Source organism: Rissa tridactyla, chromosome 13, assembly GCF_028500815.1.
Source record: "Rissa tridactyla isolate bRisTri1 chromosome 13, bRisTri1.patW.cur.20221130, whole genome shotgun sequence".
Lineage (NCBI taxonomy): Eukaryota > Metazoa > Chordata > Aves > Charadriiformes > Laridae > Rissa > Rissa tridactyla.
In genome coordinates this window covers 5,039,439-5,062,772 of record NC_071478.1, presented here as the reverse complement: position 1 = coordinate 5,062,772, position 23,334 = coordinate 5,039,439, and the positions used below count along the sequence as shown (strand labels likewise).

General features: G+C 52.1%; 1 protein-coding gene across 1 annotated transcript; it reads left to right on the top strand.

The window, feature by feature from the left end:
* The first annotated feature begins 1,462 nt into the window (after window positions 1-1,462).
* On the top strand, window positions 1,463-22,538 carry CFAP251 (cilia and flagella associated protein 251). The gene is made up of 22 exons (XM_054219646.1): window positions 1,463-1,492; window positions 2,057-2,227; window positions 3,357-3,752; window positions 3,897-4,037; window positions 4,586-4,695; window positions 5,168-5,276; window positions 5,723-5,803; window positions 6,284-6,361; window positions 6,669-6,713; window positions 7,048-7,265; window positions 7,841-8,035; window positions 9,878-10,125; window positions 10,219-10,367; window positions 11,121-11,294; window positions 11,604-11,788; window positions 12,310-12,424; window positions 12,633-12,796; window positions 15,665-15,755; window positions 15,970-16,113; window positions 19,512-19,740; window positions 20,945-21,046; window positions 21,990-22,538. Exons 1-22 carry the CDS (start codon window positions 1,463-1,465, stop codon window positions 22,103-22,105), a joined length of 3,291 nt encoding a protein of 1,096 aa, XP_054075621.1. The 3' UTR covers window positions 22,106-22,538.
* The last annotated feature ends 796 nt before the right edge of the window (window positions 22,539-23,334 follow it).

The following is a 23,334-nucleotide window of genomic DNA, read 5'->3' as shown; positions in this document are numbered from 1 at the left end:
ACCAGTCCAGGAGAAGAAAAGCTCACGGGACGCATCCTTCCAGGCCTTCGCATTTGTGCCTCCCGGGATGAAATGGTCTAGAAATATCCCGGTGTTCTGTGCCGCTGCTGAAATGAGGTTAGGGGGTCGCTCCAGCCCTGCCAGCCAGGTTCATCCCTGCTCTCGGGGAGCTCGTTTCCCTGTCACCGTGGAGGGTGCCACATGCTTCAGAGGGTTCTCAGCTCTGCAAGGCTTTTGTAGAAGTGTGTCCCCTAACCCTGTGTCCAAAGCACTGCATCTCCAGCCCCTCTGGTGGTGTGTCCTGACTAGAATGGGTTGAACGATCCCGACAAGTTTAATAAACACAGATTAAATTGCAAAACCTGCTGTGGATAGGTAAGGTTAAGGTTTGAGCTCCTTCCTTAGACCACACTCAAACCTCTGCTGTAGGACCAGGGCAGAAAAGGAGCTGCTCTCAGTCGGAGTAAACAGGATTTTCATGCTGGAGGGCAGAGATGACTCCCTGTATCCCACACAATCAGGGAACGTGGCCTGGATGATACCGCCGGGGAAGAGAAGCGCCGTGTCTGAACAAGCTCGTCGTGCAGGTGCCGATGCGCTGAAGAAGGCTGCTGCCTTGCACCTAGCAGAGATGGGTGCAAATCCCTGCTCCTGAAGCCACGAAACCCCTCGACCCAAAGCAGCGCGTTGTGCCACGGAGGAGTTGAGAGCGTTTTGACGACCCGCCTCTGTGCCGCAGCCTCTTCAGGTCGAGGAGATAATTTGAGCTGATAACAAAACTCCTTTCATCTCCCAGCAGGGTACCAGGCTCTCGCTGGGCAGAAGGAAAAACAAATTAGATTTAGAAATTGTTATTATCTGAGCTTAGCAGTGAGGCTGAAGTCAAGAGTTGGGAGTGCTCAGAGCTGATTATCTACGGTGATGAAGGTGTGATCCCTGTGGTGGCTTGGAGCGATCCCTGGGAATGGGGTCCCCTGTGCAAGTGTCGTCCTGGCAGTGAGCTGGGGACAGCGGGGGGGACCTGGTGGTGGCTGGAGGCTGATTTTTTTTTTCTTTCTTTGACTCTGCTTGTCCTGCTCAGAGGCGCCAAGGGAGCAGAAGCTGCCTACAACCCCCAGGGAGGGCATCAGGAAAAGATCCCTCATCCCATTCCCTGGGCAGGATGAGGGTTTGGTCCCAAAGGGATCCGGCCATGTCGGGGGGGGTTCATCACAGCCGCGAGCAGGATTTAGGCTTGGGCAGGGTGAAGGGCTGAACGTCCCCCCCGCCACCAGGTTCCTGCTTTGGGCAGGGGGATGGCGCTGCCTCTCCATGGCAGCCGGTGGGGATGAGGAGGGTCCCTGCTTCTCTCCCTGTGCAGCCCCCCAATCTCCCCCGGTGCTTTCTGGGCCGTCGCTGGCGGTGGCCAGTGTGTCCGTTGGTGCAGCCGTTGGTGCAGCCGTTGCCTGGGAACGGCCGTCGGATGCAAACAGAAGCAGGGCCCAGCGTGACGGTGAGCAGTGGGGTCCCCAGGGGGTCCCCCAGGGCAGTGGGAGGATGGGGACAGTTGGGGAGCCACCATGGCCTGGAGGGGGCTTGGGGACAGCTCTGCGGTGGGCCCAGTGAGAGGTGTGGGGCTGTGGCTGTCCCCAAGCACCCGTCCTGCCTACTGGGGCCGGAGGGAGGGTTTTTCCCTGGGCCCCCTTCCCACTCCTGCGAAAACTTTCTTGCACAAGGCTTCGGTGGTGGCTCAAATCCAGACCTATGGAGCCAGAGATGAACCAGCTGCCACCCAGGAGTAGCCCTGCCGCTTACGGGGACAGTGACAAAACCCCATCTGAGGGGAAATGTCCTGGCCCGGCGCAGCGTGCGGGCAGAGAGGGAGGGAGCCTGGTCGCAGCTGGAGTAACAGGGGCTGGGCTGGGCTGGGCTGGCTTGTGCCCGGCGGGAGCGTTACTGGAGCTGAAAGTGGGCTCTGGGACCTGCTCCCCAGCTTCGCCTGTGCTCTTTCCTCCTGCTGTGACAAATTCCAGGTCGTTGCACAGCCAAATCCTGGGGGGAGAGTGGAGTATTTCAGAGCATCTCTGTGCCCCAGCTCGCTGGAAGGAGGGTGAAGGTGAGGATGGATGGGTCAAGTGAAGTTACACCAGAGGTGCCAACTGGGGGACGAGCAGGAGTAAGCAGTGAGCCCACGGAGACATCCCAAGGTGGACAGACAGCTCGGGAGACGGCCGTGCTGCCTAAGCAGGTGAGGGCAGCATCTCTGCAAGTCCTGGTGGAAGCAGAGCCCCGGGCTCCAGGAGCAGGGGGATGGTGTCTCCCAGACGTGATTTCTCACAAGGTGTCCCCGGGGAGGCAGCGCAGGGACTCGGTGGGGCTCAGCAGATGCAGCGTCTCTGCATAGTCTCAGTCCAGCCATTAATATTTGCTGAGCACTTGAGCTGCCTGAGTTACATGAGCAGGAGGGAACCCGGTCTCATCCCTGCGCTGAACGAAATGTTATCTGTTATCTTACCTCCCTCGGAAACAGAAGCGGTGTCCAAGTGAGGTTTATACCTTGCGTGAGAGATTGCTGTAGAAAATCAAGCAGCCCCATGGGGAGAGGCAAAAACTGGTGTGGATCCCAAGAACAAGCTTAAGTGGCCAGTGTTCAGATGGGGGGAAGCCCGTCCAGGGGCTGCTGTGAGCTCTGACAGCCCAGGGCTATTTAGTGCATTTATTAACAGCCTGACGAGGGGCCAAGGGAAGCAGTGGTGGGATTGTTTTACCCTCACTTCCCATCTGCTCGCTGGGCAGCACAGCGGGAGATGCTGGCAGCAGAGCTGGGATTGCTGGAGAGTCCTCTGCAGCCATCTCAGGCCCAGCTCCAGGACCCAGTTCCCCTGTTTTTAACCTCAATTTGCCATCACTCCATCTCCAACCCATGACTGTGTGCCCCGTTGCAGCAATCAATAACCATTGCGTGGGGAATAGATGGGGGATGGACAGCAAAAAGGCCAGACTTTTGCCTTCAAAGGAGCTATAGGTTAGTTCTGGAGGAGAAACTTGGGCATCTGAGTCCAGGTGTAGGACCTGCCTGGAAGTGGTTCTGGTGTGAGTCAGGGGATGCTGTGGAGGTGCAAAGAGAACAAGATCAGATGTGCAGAAAGAGAAGCAGTGACTGGTGGGAAACTTTCCACTGTATTTTTTTTCCCTGGTACAAATCCATAGGCAGATTGGAGAGGAGCAGAGGAGTATCCTGATATTGGAGCCTGCCCTGAGAGCGGTGTAGGTTGGATCTGGGATGTGCTGGGGTCCGTTCCCACCAGCTGCAGGACAGCCCCCAGCCGGACCAGCCCAGGAGCCAGCATCCACTGAAACCTCTCTCCCTTTCCAAGGACCGCCTTGCTACTGCCAAGGAGAAGGAAGGAGCACAGGAGGATGCTGGAGCAGATGCACCGTTGGGTGTCCTGTGGTCTCCTTCAGGGATGGGGACCCCAGGTACCCTGCCCAGCACCTGGGCTGGGAAGCAGGACACAGCCACCTCAAGGACTGCCCCGGGGGAAGGCACTGCTGGGACATCATGCCTGGAGGGTGCCGGACCCCCTGGGCCACCCCCAGCACTGCCTGAGCCCAAGGGGGGCATTTCCAACCCTTGCTCAGGTTGCGAGGAGCAGGAGACGCAGCAGAGGAGCAGGGAGGACGACTGGCACGATGGGTCTGCCAGCTTGGTGTGGGCGGCCAGGCCAGGCATGCTCTTCCAGGAGGACAAGCAGACCAGACTTCACCCCCTCGTGAGTACCAACGGGCACAGTGCCACCGTGATGGTCTGCACAGCACCTGGCGCTCCTGCCCAGCGCTCTTCCAGCACCCCAGAGACATTTTGTGGCTTTTTTTGTCCTGGCTGCTAAGAGCCAGGAGCTGTCTCTTCCCTGCAGAGCCTGTCCTGGGTGTTGGGCTACAACAGCAGCCTGGCCGTGCACAGCCTGATGGACGGGGAGGACCGGGTGCTCCTGTACGTCTCCTCCCACACAGCGGTCATCCACGACATGCTGGGGAACAGGCAATACCACCTGCAGGTCTGGCACACAGCCCATGCATCTCCCTCCTCCTTCTCCCGAACTCTCTCCCTCCGTCTCTTTTCCCGGTGCCTTCTGCGTGCTCACAGCTGGAGCGATCCGTGGTCTTTGCCACAGCTGCCACGGCAGCTACGCCATGTGGGTGTTCCATACGTTTGTGGTATGAGGGTGCTTAGGGGTCACCTATGACTGAATCAAGGGGCAGTCCATGCAAAAGAGGGCATCGTTCTGCTGCTGCCCTTCCCAGCACTCGTTGGTGGAAGGCACTTTGTGTTGGATGATGGTGAGCAGCACGTGGGTCATGGCCCCCTCCCCTCTGCCGCTGCTCGGCCTGTGGAGCCACAGCCAGAGCAAGGCGCAGGGACAGTGTGACAGGGTCAGAAGAGACGGTGAGAAATGGGATGTAAGAGTTGGGCTGGAAGGATGGGACCGGAGGACCCTTGGGAGGGAAGACAAGGGGAGCTCATGAGCAAAGCAGTTTGATGAATGCTTTAAACAGCCGCCAGGTCTGGAGCCTCCGAGGCACTTTGCTGCTTCTCTTTCCCCAGGGCCACACAAATGTCATTTCTTGCCTGTGTGTGAGTGAAGACAGGCGCTGGGTTGCAACTGCCGACCGAGGGCCAGACGCTCTGATCATCGTGTGGGACTCCTTCTCTGGGTAAGCTCCCAGGAGCCTCCTCTTCGGAAACCTCTTATGCCCGGTAAATTGCTTAGAACTGACGCCAGCCTCAGCTGGAGAGAAACGGGAGAAATACAGGGATGGGGTAAATCAGCAAAGGAGCCAAAACTGAACTGAGGGTTTCATTGTCCTTGTGTCATCCACACCCACGGAACACTGAAATGGGGCCAAGCTCCCCCCGGGCTAACTACATCTTGTCTCCAAGCTGTAGTATTTTCTTAACGGACGACTGGTGAGTTGTTTCCCAGAGCTATTTACTCGGGATGAAGGAATGGAGGGGACGTTGAGCATCAGCCGTGGTGCTGGCGGCTCCCGTAACAGCACCGGTGTTTGCAGACTCTCTGCCTCCGCTGCCACACAGCCCGGGCTGGGCTGGGCCACAGGTTTTGCTGAGCGATTGCCAGGAACCCCCTGTGCTGCCGTGAGTGCCCAGGAGGACTTTTCTCCATAGGATACCGGTGCGCACCATCTTTGACAGTCATCCAGAGGACGGGGTCAGTGCTATTGCTATTTCCCAGAACGCAAAGTATTTGGCAACCGTTAGTGCTGGTACAGTGCAGGTAAAGAAAATATCCCCTCTTTTGTAGCCTTGCGGGATAGATCCCTGGAAGTCCTTCCTAGTGCAGTGAAGGGGAGGGGGGGAATTCGGATGGGGAGAGCAGAAGAGAGGGGGAACGGGCTTGCAGAGTGATGACTCGGTTTTGCTGAGCCATTGGAAGACAGATCTGAATTTCACTGAAGTGAATGCAGTGGAGTAGAGAAAACCAATCTTAAGTTGTGATAAAAGCTTCCGACTCCAATGTGCTTTCATTGAAGGAGTTTCTATCATTTTTTCCTAAAATTAATCTCTCTGCTGCCAGGCTATGCTGGGTTTATCCTGCTCCAGTCTTTTATATACATCCCCCCCGCTCCCCCATTCCTTGCATCCGGAGGGAATGGCGTTCACCCGCTTCCCCCAAGCTCCAAGAAAGCCACCAACGTCCCTTGGTTTTTCCTTCTTTGCCAGAGAGTTTGTGTTTGGAAGTGGACTTTGCCCACAGAGAAACCCATGTGCAGCACAGAGCTGAGGCCTGAGTTTGGACACCAGGTGAGTGACGGCGGCCGAGGGGCGCAGAGGAGCGTGACTGGGCTGGACTGGGCAGCCCCGTCCTCACCTGCTCCCTCCTGCACCCCCTGCCCCATCCAGTACAGGGCTGCTGGGAGATGCTGGATGGAGATGGGAGGCAGGATCACAGCCCATCCCTGCGGAGCATCTCTGCTCCCTTATCACTGCTCCTCTGCTGCCCGACAGCCACGGGCCATGGAGGGGACCCTGGTGGGATGTCCTCACCGCAGCCCTGGCACCGGCCAGGGCTCATGGCAGGAAAAGCCCATGGCCCTGCCGGTTTGTCCCCACTCGAGAGGAGAGAGCACAGCTCTGGGGTTTCACGGGGAATTTGGCCTCTGTTTTCAGTTCAGTGCAGGTGGTGAAGTGGGTTTTGGATAAAAGCAGATGTTTTGCATGAAAGAATAACCAGAAAGCATTGCTCGGCTTGGCGTTAATGAGATTCTCACCTTTTAATTTCAGGATTATGTCATTTTTAACCCCCAAAATCCCAATGAGTTTGTCAGCAACAGCAAAACCCAGGTGATATTTTACCTGTGGGTAAGTAGGGACATGGGAAGTTGTATTTCTGGTGCCAGACGTGCTCCCAGAGGGTTGGGATGTGTCGTGGGGGGCTCCACACTAGTGAGGCAGTGTGCCAGTCAGCAGCTCTTGGGAGAGGAGCGGGTGGAGGGCGGGGGGTGTGTTTTTTGTAGTCTGGAAGGTCTTGGAGCCTTTTTGCCCCAGGAGCCCTGCTTTGGTCACCACGGCGTGGGGCCAGTGCCCAGACAATGGGGAAGGAACATGCTGGCACTGTAGAGCACAGTCTCAAATGGCTTGTCCAGGGCGTTTTCTCTGCTTTCCCCAGGGCGATGCTGGTTTGCAGTACAGCGCACCGCTCCTGAGCAACCAGGTGAGCACGGGGGGGACCACAGCATGTCACCCTCTTGGCTTTCCTCCTGGCAGCAGCACTGTCCCTTCCCATCTCCTTAAGCAAAGACAATGGCCACATCCCCATCCTGTCCCCTTCGGGCTCCTAAGGGCACAAGCCAGGATTGCCTGAGCTGAGGTCAGGAGGGGTTCTCTCTCTCCCAGGGATGTCCCACTGCATCCTCTCCTGGGGCTCTTGCCTCTGGTGGTCCTGCCATGGGTCAGGGAGGGAATGTAACACGGAGGGATCACCTCAGCTTGAGGATGGAAGAGCCAACACCCAGGACGACCGCATGACCTCGCCGCTCTCTCTGCAGACCTTCAAGAGCGTGGTGGGACACTTCAGCCAGTCAGTTTTTCACTTTAACAACTCACAAGCTCTGACGGGCACCTTGGCTGGGAAGCTGGTGGTGTGGGACACAGTCAGTCCCTGCACCCCTTCCAAGGAATTGCAAGTCAAGCCACACAGCGTGAAGGCCACCAAACTGGTGCCTATGCAGAAGGACAGCCTTACCGTGCTCATGGTGTTCGAGAGGTAATGGACAGTAGTTTTCAGTAGCCATAGGTACAGTTCCTTAGATGTCGCAGCCACAGAGCTAATGTTGATGAACCACAGCCAAGCGTTGCATTTTTAAGTCACTTGGCAGCGTGCAAGAACCAGGCAAATTCACGCAGGAAAGTGCTGCTGATTTATGAGGCATTGCTCCGGCTTTTTTCAGCAACGAATTTGGCAGGGGAGGGGGGAAAAAAAAAAAAAAGGAGGTTGAAAACTCCTGGCAACGTGATTCCAGCTCTGCTGGAGTAGCTCAGACACAGGGCTGGCCGTGGTCGCGGAGGATCGTGGATGAGTCTTGCTCAGCCTCCTGGCCTTTACCGGCAGAGGGAGCAGACAGCCACCAAACGCCTTGACAGCCTTGGGGACAGGGCAGGGGACACACCAGGGTCACAGCAGAGCCTGGTGTTTTCTGCACAGCCCTGGGCTTTCCCTCTGCACATCTGTATGGGGCTCTTCTGCAGAGAAAAGGGGAAGAGATTTGCTTCTGCCCAAGGATGCTACCCAAGAAATATTTGGGAGTTCTCAATCAGTGCGTTGCTTTCCCTTCCTTGCAGCTGCATAGTAACAGGTGATGTAAAAGGCCAGGTTAAATTCTACGATGGACAGCTGCAGCTCCTTGCCTGCTACAGCCACAGCAAAGTGGGTCCCATTCAGTCCATCTCCTTCTCCAAAACTCCTCTGGATCCTCCCGGTGCCTCCCCAGCCTGCCCCACCTCCTGCACCGGCAGCAGCCAGCCCTTCGTTGCCAGGTGAGTGCCCCTTCACAAACCCAGGTCTTCTCCTGCATTTGCCCTGCGTCTTGAAAGCTGGGGAGATGGTCAGCTGAGAGATCCCCCTTTGGCTGGAGCAGGTTCCAACCCCCTACGCAGGCTTCTGTGCAGGACAGGGACATGGAGGCAGGACAGGGAGGGAACGTGCCCCTTTACTCCCCTTCTCCACAGATTTCCATTTTGGGTATTTGTCCCACCTGCCCACCAGAGACAAGCGGGGGGGGTGTCTCCTGGGCAGCCCCTCTCTGTCTGCAGCCCCCAGCCATCTCCTAGTGGCTGCCAAAACCCAGGTGGGCTCCAGCACACCCTAAGTTTGGAACTTGATGTGATGCCTTGGTGCAGATGAGAGAAGCGTTAACGCAGGCAGGAGATGATCAGCTGGTCCTGGGGTGCGCAGCTCCTCTGTCACGTACCCGGCACACCAGGCAGCGCTAATGCCGAGCCTCCAGCTCCCGCTGGGCCCCTTAATCCCCCCCCTTAAACCCCTCCCGGGAGGGCTATTTCCAGTTAGATTTTATCACGGCTGGGCAAGCTAATCGGGCCAGTGGCAGTGCAGAGACTGCCCCAGCGGTGATAGCAGCGGTGCTGAGTTGCGCCACATCGACTCAGGAGCTTGGGACAGCCCCAGCCTGGTCACCGGCCCCTCTCTGTCCCTCTGCGTGACGTAGCTGTGCCTGAGGATTTAGAGGGAGTCTGCAGGCCAGATGAAGCTGTTCTGTGGCTCAATCCAGCCTGCAAACCATATGTCTGTCACTCCTGTTAAGGCTCTCCTGGCAACGTCTGTCCTCAGCCGCACGTGTTTTCCAAAGAGCCATGTGGGACAGATTCCTCTCCAGCCCGGAGCAGCGCCCTGGGGAACGGTTTGGTTTTCCCCGTCAGTCTCTGTTGTCTCGTCCTCTTTCTGGGTCACTGCTGCAGCTCCTGCCGCTTGCAGCCGCTCTGGGCAGCACAAAGGGCAAAAAAACCAAAGGGGAAGCTTCGAGCCCGCTCGTCCCACCAGGCTGGTGGGAGCAGGTGTGGCTGAAGAGCCCAGCTAAGGTATGCAAGAGGCGCAGCATCCTTCGGTGCCTGGGCCAGAAGTGCATAACCCGACGGCTGTCACGGGCCAGCTGGCAAAGAGGCTGCCGCTTCCCCACTCGTGCTGCCCACACGATGCTGCCCACACGCACATCTGTCTGTGCCGCTCTCGAATCTCGCTGTGGTCCTCTCTTGACCCTTTAACTGGGCCCAGACTCCCAGCCCTCACGCAGACTGACGACTATACATATTTGTTCTGTAACGTGCATAATTATTCAGATGTCGGCTTTACACATCACCAGTTAAGCAGCAGGAGCCTCTTCACTGCGTTAGTCAGGGCGGCTGAGGGAACAGACAGGCAGCCGCTCTGTCTGCGGTGTGGGACTGAAACTGTCCTCTGACCTTGTCCATGGCAGCGCGGTCAACACGGAGCCGCTGACAGTGGTGGTGGCATGGAGGCATGTGAAAAGACCATTCAGAGTATCTTCAATTGCTCATTTGTCCATCTCACACACCAGTGACTTGCAAACGGCAAAAGCTACACAGATGTCATTCATCTTCTGGCTTGCCTACCCAAGTAGAAAATGGAACTGGCTCCAGTGTCTTCCCGGGGAGATTTACCAGGTCATGAATACAAAGTGCCACCTGCCATCCAGGTCAAGAAGTGTCTGCATATTGCGTATCGCAAGATATAAGTGATTGTCCAACTAAGTTGCCAAAAAGAGACTGATGTGTAATGTAGCTTGGAGGGATGTGAGCCAGCTCGTCTGATTCATCAAATTCTGTTTCTCTCACACTAAACAGGAACTTTATCCTTTCAACCTCTGACGCAACCGTGCTCCATGTTGCAACAGACAGGGCAAACTTTGAAAAAGTCATGGAAGAGGCGAAGAAAGCTGTGAATGCTGTCGCCTGCCACCCCCGGCAGGCACTCATTGCCGTGGGGAGTCACTGTGGGCTGCTGAAGCTGTGGGACTACCAGCAGACCAAGTACCTCGTTAGCAGGATATTCCCCGAGGCCGGCATCCGGTGCTTGTCCTATGACCCTGAAGGTATCCTGGCCTCATGACCTCCCCGTGTGCCAAGCACTGGGCTTCCCGGGCGGAGCGATCGTGTCGTGACAGTTTTTCTGGCACGCTTTTCAGGTTATTTCCTGGCCGCTGGTTTTACTGATGGAAGTGTTTACATCCTCGATGCCATTTCCCTTCAGTCCAGCTGCAAAGAGTTCAAGTTCTCGCATGGTCCCGTAACTCATATTGGCTTCTCTCATGACTCGGAGTACCTCGCAACTGCTGTAAGCTTGTTTTTTCCTCTCGGTGACTTCCGTGCGCAGCTCGCGGTGCAGCTTTTGGTGGGACTGGGAAGGGCCGGCCATCCCGCGAGGTATGGCAGGGCTGTCCCTCCCCTGGGGCTTCGTGACTCTCAAATGCTTTTCCTGGCTGGAAGAGTCACTCTGTAAAAATGTCACCAGTCACAGCCACTCCACAGACCCGCTGCTGGCAGCATCCCATTGCTAACTTTAGTGACAAGTCTTAGCTCTGCATCCATCTGTAGAAAGGGCTGGAGCAGGGATTTCCTCCTGGCTGCTGTAGCGCGAGGAGTGCTGCTCCCTTGGTCCCTCGGTGCAGGAGTGTCGAGGCAGCGTTGAAGCCGTTTGGCACAGAGGTTGTAGCAACTGGTGATGATCTGTACAAAGAAAAAGATTCCCCCTTCATGCACGGATTGCCAGAGCACAGCAGTGGGAATCCTCCTTGTGATTTCTGGGGAGTCACTGAACTCAATTTACTGCCCCCTCTGCTGTGAGAACACGGCAGAGAATGCCCTCCAGCCAGCAAGGATGCTCCAGCCAGGCTGAGGACCGCTGCGGTTCTGCCCAAACCTGTCTGACCCCGTGTTTTATCCTGGCTGTGACTCTAATCCTCCTGGTGGGACTCACAAAAGTGACAGGGCCGAGCTCAGACCAGAGGGGACACGCAAAGCTGCCCACTACCAACCAGGGGACACGTGTGGGGATCGTGGCTTGTTGACCTTTGCGCTGTCATTCCAGGATGAGAAATACTCGGTGACTGTTTACAAGAGAGTCCTGCGAAATGGGAGCAGATGCTGGGAACACCTAGCAGGGCTGCACTCCCACTACAAACCCATCCGGAGCATCCTCTTTGGGGTCCAGTTAGACGGCAACGAGCCCAGGCTCCTGAGCCTTGGGGAGGACCGGCAGCTGGTACGTCGATGTGAAAGGCTAAAGGATATTGGAGCTTTGTGGTTAAAGTGGGAGGCTGGACAAGGGCATCGAGGAAGACTCCGGTTTTGGTTCTGTAGCTCCTAACCCTCTCCTCACCAGCTCCATGGCAGGGAGCTGTTTCTCAGCCTGGTCTCAGGGCAGATCTGCCTGGGGTTCAGGGCTGGGGCTCTGCTACTGCGGGCTGCTCGCCCCGGCTGTTGCAAGAGACACTAGATCCAGTTAATCTGCAAGGCTTGGGGTGCTGGCAGACCACAGGGGAGCTGCTGTGTTTCCTTGTCTTCCCTCCAGGTTGAATATGACCTGAACACCAGCAGCAAGGACCACTTGGTGGTCTTGCACAGGGACCGCATAGAGCAGGTTGCTGTGCCCTTGTGCTTGGCGTGGTACCCACAGCTCAGCACCGAGTCCTTTATCCTCACTGCCAACAACTGCTACAAAATGAAGCTTTACAACACGACAACCAAAATGTGCAGGTAGAGGAGAGATTCATGCCTACCACTGCCTAGGAGCCCCATCCTGATTCTATGTTCTCCTCTGACTAATGCCTGCCATACTCTCACCCATGAGCCATGGGTGTTTGCCCATCCATGATGCAGGTCTTGGGATGACTCCAGGGCCCCCATGTTGCTCCATCCTTGTGTCCACTCTGCTGTTCACTAACGTGTCATCTAGTAAGGTTGTGGCTGCAGGTGGGCCTTGGTCTGCTCATGTTGGACTTGAGACGCAGCAGTTGGACATCAGATAAAGAGCCAGGAGCCCACATGAGCAAAGCACAAGGCCTGAATGATCCCCGAGCACTAAATTCCTCTCTTAGCCCCAGTGTGGTCCCTTGTAGCCAGGGACCCTGTCCTATCCTGTCCTCTCAGCCAGTAGTACAAAGCCTTTGCACCCACCACACCTCCCCATATCTACCCATCCTTGTGCACAGCAGCCAGTCAGAGAGGGAAAATGTTTTGTAAGCCCTAGAATGGATGAAAATATTATTTGCCTTTAGAAAGACCCTTTTGGGACCCACCTATGGCTCCCCGTTGGAGAAGATACAAATCCTCTCAACGACAAACACTACGGACCCCCAGAAATGCTACCTGGCGTACGTCACAAAGGACAAGGTATGGAGCCCCATCTGCCTCACCTGTGCAAGAGCCCCCAGCTGTAGAGGTGGTGGTCCCTGGGGGAATTTCACTGCAGACAAAACCATGTGTAGACTCGTCCTGCCTGAGAGCTGAGCGAGCCCCCAGGAGGAGGATGCAGCGCTGCCCCGGCGCACAGCCCTCCCGTGGGACCCCCAGCCCTCCCAGGCTCCCTCTTTCCTCACAGGTGGGCTTGCAGATTTTGCCTGTCGATGGCAACCCCCACAAGTCCTCAGCGTTCATTTGCCACCCGGATGGTGTCTCTGACCTTGCCACCTCCTACGACGGACGCTACATCTTTACAGTGGGGGGGAGCGACTGCACTGTTATGAAATGGGAGGTCAACCTAAAGTGAGTACTGTGGGAAGGAGAAAGGTGTCTTGTTACGGCCTTCCACAGCTGCTTGGCCAACACAGCTGAAGCAAGTGTTCCCCAGCATTTACACTGAGAATGGGGCTTTTGTCCTAAAAGGTCCAGAGGAGTTAAAGCCAGGTGTCCCAGATGTTTCTGCACTTATCAGGGTGTGTAGGGCGGTGCACCGATGGGGCAACACAGCAGGGTGCTGCATGGGGAGGGTTTCTTTGCAGGGCTCTCTTGAGCATGTGTTCCTTTAGGGCAGGGGACAAAGCCCTGCAGCTTCGCTCTCCTTCCACAACACCGTGCTCATGCCCAGGCCGACAAACCGCATCTGCCAAGGGGGGGCCATGGCATGAAGGACAGGCCCCAGCACTCATGCGAACAGGAGACCCACCACTCGCTGAGAGGAGCATGAGGCTGGCAGCAACTCGGCTCAACCCTGGGGGCTGCCAGCTCCCAGACACCTTGTGTGTAACTGGGTCTATTAACAGTGGAGCCTCATGCTCTGCACTCACACAGGTTCTCCAAAAGCCCTCGCTCAGCACCTGCAGACCGCTCAGTATGGTGGGCATGTGCCACACGGGGGTTGGTGGCATGGCAGCGGGGCCAGCCTAGATTGCAACGATCTGTTGGGCCCCAAGTAGGTATGTGGGAAACAGGAGGGACATAGAGGGATTTTCTCCCCTCTATGTGAAATAGCCGCGTAGTCAATAGCGAGGATTAAACCAGCAGACCTCGCGGCGGGTGGCCGTAACGCCTATAAAGTACTCCCGTCTGGGAAATGGTACCCAAATGGTAAGAAGTTGAGCAGAAGATTTTCTGGTGCTGGTGAGGGCCTGGCCAGTGTGATGGGGGATTGTCGGGGTTAGGCAGGGGATCAGAGGAGTGGCGCTGGCTGCAGGAGGAGCACAGGGGGCGGCTGCTGATGCAAAAGTGTCCTCTCTCCAAATGGGATAGGCCAGCATTTGCTAGGAAATCCCCCCTGCGTTTGAAGACTGGATTTAGGACAAGCCACCTTAATCCTATAAAGCTTTGCTTACATGAGTAAATGGACTGCAGTAAATGGGGTGGCTGGAGGAATGAAGGCTGCTTTTGCAAACGAGGATTTCCAGGCTCTGGCCCGGAGCATCAGCGATAAACCCTGCCAGGTTTCTTCCACCTTTCTCTGCAAGTGTGTGATTTCCCTCTGCCAGCTCCCTTGGGCAGCGCTGCCAGACGCCCGCTCCCAGGTGGCAGGCGGGTAACGCGGCAAAGGCAGGATATATATCCTGAATTCTTTGGGTGTCGAGGACCAAAGCTGCTTGTGGCAACGTGTGTGCAGGGCAGAGGGCTCTCCCTCGTGAGCGTGGCTGCAGACGCCCGGTAGATACATGTGTACATCGAAAGGGAGCAGGCAGCTGCCAATGAGCTGAAAATTGCCAGGCCAGCGCAGAGCAACTTTTTCCACACTTAAAGGACTGGAAAGGGAGCTTAGCGCATGTCAGAGCTAGAAAACATGGATAGCGTAGCATGGTCTCTGTTGGGCTGTGACCGGGGTTTTTTTATTCCGCGTGTCACCCTGCTAGCCCAGAGCACATCTCCTGGTTCCTGGCAAATCAACCCCATGGGAGATGGCTTTTAGCCCTCGGTCCTATTTTTGCCTTTTAGAGGGCACCTGTGACACACCGTTGCCCTTCACCTTCCTAGGACAAAGGCTTCGTGGTTAAGACACGCGCTGGTCCAGTGTAAAACGTTTCTTGCAGGTACTGCTTGCTCAGGGGAAAGCCCAAAGGGTGCTGAGCCAGCCCACCTTCATGTGCCAGAACAAAGGAAACCTGGATGGGAAAGCAATGGGCTTATTTATTTTCTTTTCCACTTTGTGTGGCTTAAGCAGTCGGGGGTCAGAATAAGCGACATTTTAAGGAAGGCAATAGAATATAAATGATCCTTCTTTATAATGGTTGGCCAGGGTCCAGGCAACATTGAATTTCTATGTAATTTGTTTTCGGAGCGAAGCTCTTGATGAGCTAATTATCATTTTATTGCTGCTTCTGGCATCTTGTGCGTCTCCACTGTGTTTAATACCCAAATAACTTAATTATGAAAAAAGCATGAAGCTTGCAAAAAAAAACCCCAGTGAAAGCGGCGTTACAGAGGTGTGCGTGAAAGCTGCAGCCTTGCCGCCAGGCGCGGGGTGTTATGTGGCAACGCCACGCCGTGATTGCGCTACCAGGCTTGGTTTCCTCTTTCATCTGCACAAGCCGAACGGATTCTTTTGGCTCCAACTGCCTATGAAATTGAAACAAAGAGGTGGCACTCAGATGCTTTCAGTTTAATGTAGGCTGCACCTGCGATGCAGTCACCCGCTACGGCAGAGGAAGTGGCGTAATGGGTTGGACTGAGTTATTGGGGAAGAATGTGTTAGATCAAGGAACAGGGAGCTTAGGTTTGTGTGGTTTATTGCAAAGACCAAGCCCCAGCCCCCTCTGCATGTTCAAAATGCTGATCTAGCTAATTCATCTCCCTCAATGTCTCTATAAGGAAGCAGAAAAGCTAAATGCCAGACACCAAGCTTAAGTCCATGGAAAAGCTCCTGGCTCCCAGCCCTGCGCTCATTCCACTAAACAAGAGGACCATTCAGTAATAATTAATTCCCACACTGTGCTATTGTATGTAAAACCTGGGTATGAAATATGCTGTAGAACTACAGGCTGATGATAAAATAGTACACGGTTCAAGGCAACGCTTTTCTTTCCTGAATTCTGAGGCCCAGGGATTTAATTTATTTATTGAAAGTGTCTGTGAACAATGACTAGAAAGGGAAATGTGAAATTTCGCCTCACATGAACCCTTCCTGCGCCTTCTCTTCTCTGCTTCTGCCAGTGCCTTGGATGCTGCCGCTTCCCTGGGCGGGGAGGACTTGATCCCATTCTATGACCTACTGGATGGCGGCAAAGAAGGGGAATTCTTCAGGGTAATTATGCTTACCATGAACGCTCTCTGGCAACATCTGGCTGGAGTTTAAGATTCACTTATACAGGCCTGACATTTCTTTATTTTTTTTTTTGTCCAGCTCGCCTTTAACAGCAATCTCATTGATATGCCTGTTAGTAAATCTTAAAAGAAGCGTTATCTTTCGCGCCTGTTGGTAACTGAACTTTACAGTATCTTGTTTGAACCCCTCGCAGGAACTGGAAGACTATTTTTACTATGCACAGCTGTGCAGCCACGGTATCGATACGCTGGAGACCAGACAGGTGTCAACGCATATTCCCTTGGAGGAAATTCCTTCTGTAATGAGAGCAATGGGATTTTATCCATCAGAGGAAAAGGTCGGTCAATTGTTTTTATTGTTGTTGTTAAAAGAAAAAAGAGCAAGACCGATTGCATTTACCAAGCGTCTTCAGGGCTGGATTCTGACCGTTGTCGTGCTGGCTGCCTCCAGAGTATATTTGCTGGTTTTCAATGTATTTAGCCTGGTCTGCATTAACACAGTAGTGGTCAGAATCTGGCAGCAAATTCCTCAAAAAGTAATGATTCCTCACTAGAGACCTGGGCAACTGCTGGGGCAGGCTGAGCAAACCTGGAGCCTGATGGCTCAGGAGCGTTCAACAAAAGATGCTGTCGTGGTTTTGGCTGGATTGGCCCTCCCCCTCCCCCCCCTTCCAAAGAGAGGAGAAGAAGAGATAAGGAGATTTACGAGTTTAGAAAAAGAACTAAACTACTTTAATAAAAATATTAATAAATAATGAAATAATAAATAATAGTAAAAAAGTATACAATATATACAAAACCGTATCCAGCTCCCAGGATGACCCAGCAGGCACAGGGAAAGTCCCAGACTGGAGTCAGCGACGGACAGGAGCTGAATTCTGGGTCTGGAGTCAGGAATGCTCGTATCGGGATTAAAGGCAGATGAACACACAGGGTCCTCCTCGAATGTTGGCCATTGAAGAAAGAGACTTGACCTTTTGATCCCTCAGCTTTTATACTGAGCATGATGCAGATGGGATGGAACACCCCGTTGGTCAGTTTTGGGTCACCTGTCCTGTCCGCTCCTCCCTACAGGTGTGACCTGTCTATGCTTTTCCGCTTCCGACCCTCTAACAGGGCAAATAGCGAAGTTACCTGACCTTGGTTGTTATAGCAATAAGTATAAGCAAGAGCCTCTCTGCGTACCATTCCTTGGTATAATCAGGTCTTATCACTCGGAGAGTGAACAGTTTCTGAACAATATGCTGTCGATTTCAGAGTTCAGTCAGTCAGAAGAGGCCCAGCTAAAAAGCAAAATTACAAAACAGAAAATTGGTTCTGTTTTACCTCAAACCAGGACAGATGACCTCAGGGTCTTCTGGAAGTTGAGGGCTCTGCCACCACTGTGGAGGTGGGTTTCTTCAGAATCTGAACTGAGAAAGTTGATAAATTAATCTTCCTTCGGCTCCCGAGAATGGCAGCCTCCAACTCTCCAAAGTCCATGGGCTGAAGTGCCCCATGCACAGGCAGCGTTGTGCTTTGGTCTCTCTGTGGCTTCTCCTAGTGGCTGAGCTGCTTTACGTGCAGCGTGTGGTTGGGGGGCCATGGGCCGAGTCCCTCCAGGTCGGACGGAGACTCAACCAGAGCATCCTACACGTGTTACCAGCACGGGCGGGAATGTCCAGCTCCATGCAATCACTCATTTGGACATTGACAGAGTCTCTTTTTCTTGTTCTGCCTGGGACTGATGAAAGAATGATATTAGGTGGAGACAGCGGCTTGTATTCCCATGGAACTTAAAGCTCTTTCATAACTGATAAACTCTGCAGAAGCTCTCTCTGAGCTCGCCTTTCAGGTTGCAGCAGCGGAGCTTCCTATCAAATATTTCTCAAGAGCTTTTTAGCTTCAAATTTTACAGCACACAAAGACAACTGATTTAATAAGGGTGCTGCTTCTTCCTCTTTTGTGGCTGTTTCTGCAAGGCAGTTTGTATTGTATACAAACCTCATTTGTAATGTTGTAACCTGGCAAAAAGGGTAATTAAAGCGCAGACAAAAAAAAAAAATATTACTGAATCTGATGCAAGGAGACTTAAATAACGACCTCTTCGCACCAGCTACAGCCCTTCTCAACGCAGGAGGGGTTCTCCCAAGGGAAGCGGTACATCACTGTGCGTTCCCTTCATCTTTCTGCGGGGGAGGCTGCGTTTGTCTCTGCCGATTGCACAGGAACCCCCCAGGCAGCTGAGACGGTGCTGTGAGTCAGTGCCACCCCATCTGCCCGGGCATTCTCTCTGCCAGGAGAGCCAGCAGATGGGAGGCAGGACCTTTGCCACAGCCACCACCTAACAGACTTGCTTTGGAGCCCCCGCAACCAGCAAATGTTCATCTAAACCAGGACTGCTTTGCCCTTGTGTCAAGCTGTGGCGTTATCCCCTCGTACTTTGTTAGATCTTTTCCTTGGCTCATTACATTTTCACCTCTTGGGGACAGAGAGAACATATTCCCCTGGGAAATGTCTCTGGAAGAATAACTAACTGTTAACCCTCCCCTGCCCCAAATCAAAATGAAAATAGCATTTCAGCCATGGAAAGAGAGGTGCTAAGCTGCTGTGAAACCAGGCAACCTACAATCTGCTTCTCAAAGCAGGCAGGACAGTATTAAAATAGTGAAAGTTCATCTCTCTCTAGAGTTTTTTAATAAAGAAAAAGCAGGGGGGAGGAAAGGCAGTTTGGGCTGACTAGCAAAGCTTTTGGGAATTGGTGTTTTTCTGTTGTAGCTCAGTGGGGCTGATACAAAACCTAATCCCAGATCAGCTAAAGCTGACTGAAAATGACTGTTCTTGCCTGGCGTGACATTCGCTACGGGAAAAACCTAAGGCTGAGATTTCCCTCTTCCCCGGGCTTCATTCAGTGGAAAAACTTGTGACACAAGGACAAAGGCCCAAGGCTGAATGCACAGCCCTCCCCAGGGAGATCTTGCATCAGCTTCCCTTCCCGGGGAGCAGCATGCTTGGTATGTGTTGGCACAGGGAATTCTCCCAGCGTTTCTCTGCTGCCCCAGTATCTGCAAGGGTGCCGCTTCTCTGAGCACGAGTACAACGAAGGCACGGAGCAGATCCTGCCTTTCGGACACGCATCTGCACAGCTGCCAACTGGGCTGACTCACAGCACCGAACTTGAGGAAAACCACTAGTATCCAGCACGGCCAGTGCTGGCCTGTTTGCCCAGGAGAAGAGCGGTCCAGCTGTACAGGATGTCAGCCCCAGATTTCAGATTTGGCTCGTGCAGTGGCAGAACTGCACCAGTGGCGTGTTGGGGGGGAGATCACTGGTGGCTGCTGGGGTTTGTACATACTGCGTGCAGCCTGGTTGTGTCAGGACTTTCACGCATGTAGCAGCAGGTGGTATATTTACTGGTTTGTGGGTTTTCCGCCCACTGTCCCCAGAGGTGGAGACACAGCTGCAGCAAAGGCACTGGTAACCGCTGCTGAGTGTCTATCACACAAGCAGACAGAGGAAATCCAAACGACTACATATCTGCTACCCCCACCTTTACCTAATATTGTCACAACAAGAAGTGTGTAACCGTTAGCCGTGTCCAACCTCAGCTGCTGAGTCTTAGCTCATTATTGCGATATGGTCATGACATCTGTGGTACCAGTACATACATGATTACGGTCCATTGGCATTCACAGAAACCAGCCTGATGCTCCTCAAAAAGAAAACGTGTAACAATCTGTCTTGCCTTGGTCTTTAGATTGAAGAAATGATAAATGAAGTAAAATTCAGCAAGTATGTGGATACCGGAGAACAAGTGACAAAAATCAATTTAGGGGATTTTATCAAACTTTATATAAATCATCGACCTGCATTTGGCTTGTCAATGAAAAAAATACAGCGAGCGTTTCAGGTTCTTGGTTATGATAATGAGAATGGAGACAAAGTTATTGACAGAGGAGACTTACTGTTGCTGCTTCAGTGCAGAGGTGAGTTATTTCTTTTCTAATATTAGTTTTATGCTTCCTGGTTCTGCCTTCAATTTCAGCACGTATTCACTGCAGCAAAAAATTAATCTGGAACTATAGCTTGGTAAGCAGGGCAGGCATGTGGAGCCACCTGTCTTAGAATTTTAAACTGAATAATCCCATCTATTGTCTCAGCTGCACTTCTTTTACTGCTCTGGAAATCTCTGCTGGCCTGAGGTATCTTGTCTGTCAAATGATGAGTATGGATCTTGGCAAATTTTATCCTTCTTCCAGTATATCCGTATCTGAATCATTGCGCTCTCTTCCAGTCACACAGTCTCCAGAAAGGTAGTATAAAACTGAAAAAGAGGGGCACAAGAAAGGAGTCATCAAACCGGTCAGTCCTGGACTGAATCTATGTGTGAAAATCTGAAAAGATGGGATGGTTTAGTTAGCTGAATCAGGGAGAACACTGTAAAGGTGTGTAAAAATACGCTTATGGCCATAAGAGGGAAATAACGAACTTCTCTTGTCTTGCTTCTGTTGTAAAAGTGCAGCTAAGCATTAAAACAGGTAAAGGGAAATGCTGTTTTACTCAGTACATCACCTGGTAAAACTCCTTGCCACAAAGATGCGTGGAAACCAAAGATTCAACCAGCATGAGAAAGGTTAGTTATTGATACGGGTGGTGTGAACAGAAATAGATACATTAGCTAGAACAGTTTCATAACAAATCTATACCATTATGCTTCAGGGCACGAGCCACCCACTAACTGGGAACAAGTGCCATGTCCAGGTTATTCCAGGATACCAGATCAAGAATTTCCAGCACCTTCCTCTTCCTCCTCTGTGTGGAAATGGCTACAGCCATGGACACGAGGCGACAGGGGCTGTGGTCTGTCCTGTGCCTGGAATTCTTCAGTGGAAGCTCCAGCCCCTGCAAGTGCAATGTAGCCTAAAGAGCTGTCTGCATGAGAATTTCTCCTTTTGATAAATATTTTTTTGCCCAAAATGCAATATGCAAGAACAATTTTCCTTAGGATCAACATTTTGCTGTGTTGGGATCACGTGTTTTGATTGGCGATGTGTTATTTGTCTCAGAGAAGTTGAATCCTCTTTCAAACTGTTCTGTTTTGTTGCACACTATTCTTGTTTGAGTTGCCTTCTCGTTTTTGTGCTAACGACACCATAACCCAAGAGGCTGGTCTTGCTTTGTTGTGTACAGGAGAGCACATGACAGAGGATGAGCTGGCGCGGTGTCTGACCACCCTGCTGGGCAAGCATCCTGGGGAAGGAGGATCTGATCCGGATACCTACGATCCCTCGGGTACGGGATTAGCATTCCACACAGCACAGAAGCAGGATTGCTTCAATTCCCAAACGGAATAATTTAAATTGCAAGCCAATTACCCTGTTAGGCCACGAGCTGTCAAAACCGCTCAGATGGGATGGCAAAAATAGTCCTAGAGTTATGGATTGTCCTTCATCCATGCAGCAATCGCGTGGGTGTGTCTGAAAATAAACGGACAATGAAATATAACTGGGACCTGACAAGATTGCATTGCTGTCTGTCTATCTGCTTGGCTTGGAACTGAAATTAGAAACACACAGTGGAAGGTTTACAAGCCAAAGTCCACAGGCAAAAAGGAATCCTACAATATGCAAATTACAGTGTTGATTTCATCCAGGCGGCAATGCCCATTGTGAGGGAGCTGTTGATAACTACTGCATTTGTCTACAATTTATGTCCCAGTCTACACCAGTCTAGAACAGCCAATTACACGTTGATTGCAGCCAAGTGGCATTGCCCATTGTAACTGGAACTGGTGGGAAGTGCCACATTTTGTACCATTCACATCCCACTCCACACCAGTCCAGAACGGCGTCTGGTTAGGGCCGTTGGCAATGGGCCGCACACAGTGAAGGTGCAGCTCCTGAAGGGAAGCGGCTAGCACTGCAAACCAGCTTTGAAATCCCCAGATTCCTTGGGATCCTAAAATCACGTCAAAAAGTGTGTAAAAGTTGCATTTGGCCCCTTGACTCTTCCAAGGCAGGGACCTACTGCACGGTGAGACTCACAGCCTCACAGATTCAATCCCTGACACAAACATATAAAGTATTAAGCTAATAAACCAATACTTTTTTATGATTACTTCACACATCTTTAAAAGCATTCCATCCACTTGCTGCTGCATATAAATTATACTGATCTGGAAAGCCATTTTTACATTGCTTATTGTGTGTTTTGTGGTGGTGTTACTGCTTTGCAGGTGCAGCAGCTTTGACTGAAGAAGAAATTCCATCAGAAATCACAGCAGAGATATTCACTGCTGACATTCTTGGCTTACCTGTTGCTGAACCAGAAAAGAACAGAAAGAAGAGATGAATCTTTGCTCTACAAAGACACAGAAGCATAGCTGCCACAAAGTTTTCTACTTGTTCCTACTCTCCAGTCTCTTCTCCTCACATATCTTCAAAATATTTGTGTTTATTAAAAAGTAAAGATCACATAGTTTCATATTAATCGAACTCTAACATAAGCCCCCAGCACAAGCCTATGGGATCAGACCTATGTAGGGAAACACTGGGGTGGCTGTAAAGAGTGAAGCAGTAGTTGCCGCACTGTGTTCTTGCCTTGGCCACCCCACCCTTGGCTGGAACCTCCCTAGAGTTCATTTCAGTTTACGCCAGATGCAGTCTATTTTCATTACGTTAAGACAGTATTCATTTGTGAAACCTGACAGCAAAAGAGCTATGTAAAAGTATTGTATCGATTAAATACGTTGATCAGTGTAGCATACAAAATGCTTGGATAGGTCAGAATGAATTTGCAATTATAAATTCAAGGGACCTCAGTAAAGAAAGAAATGCTGTGTTATACATTAAAACCAGGTTTCCATTTCGGCCCTTAAAACTTACTTTTTTCTGTCTGAAAGTAGTAGTTCCAATTAGTCGTGTAATACCAATGGGATGGCATCTTACTGTGTTTGTGTAAACAGCATAATGAGGCTGATATAAGTTGCTGCAGAAAGATCAGTGAAGTGCTGTTGAACACGCTTCCTTCTTTACATCATCCTCAGCATCAATTTGAATAATAATGTAGGCCCTTAAGAGGCATTCCTTTCAGTGGCAATGTTTTTTAAACAGAGATTGCTGTTACGTACTCTGAAAGTAGCTGTGATTGTTCAATTAGTACAAACAGCAAGGTGTGCACTAGATGGAAGCTGATGAAGTCCAGCAGCACCATGACCAGAGTACACCAGGAACGTGACATTTTCTACATCGCACTGCTTCGCCTGGAACTCTGATTTACTGAGATGTTCATGGACTTCCATGAATCCGTGTCGGAGCAGATTTTCTATTACTTAAAACCAGCCTGATTCCACGGAAATTACTGGAATTATTTTATGCAGCTGAGAAACCTTACAAGCACTGGAGAAAAAAAAAAATAATCAATCTGCACACTATGGATTTATTAAGCGTTGTGTTTTAACCGTTGTATTAAGCAGATGTTTTGCTTAACAGGAAGCATTGCCAATCCCCCACGCCCAAGGTCCGCAACACTGTCACAGCTACTTGCACAGGGGCTGGAACGGTGTCACTCCCGAGCCAGCT

Coding starts and splice junctions, on each gene's coding strand:
- CFAP251 (XM_054219646.1), top strand. CDS start 1,463: ATGCAAACAGAAGCAGGGCCCAGCGTGACG. Junction 5,804..6,283: donor GGCCTGAGTTTGGACACCAG/GTGAGTGACGGC, acceptor TTTTAATTTCAG/GATTATGTCATTTTTAACCC. Junction 11,295..11,603: donor TTGGGGAGGACCGGCAGCTG/GTACGTCGATGT, acceptor TCTTCCCTCCAG/GTTGAATATGACCTGAACAC.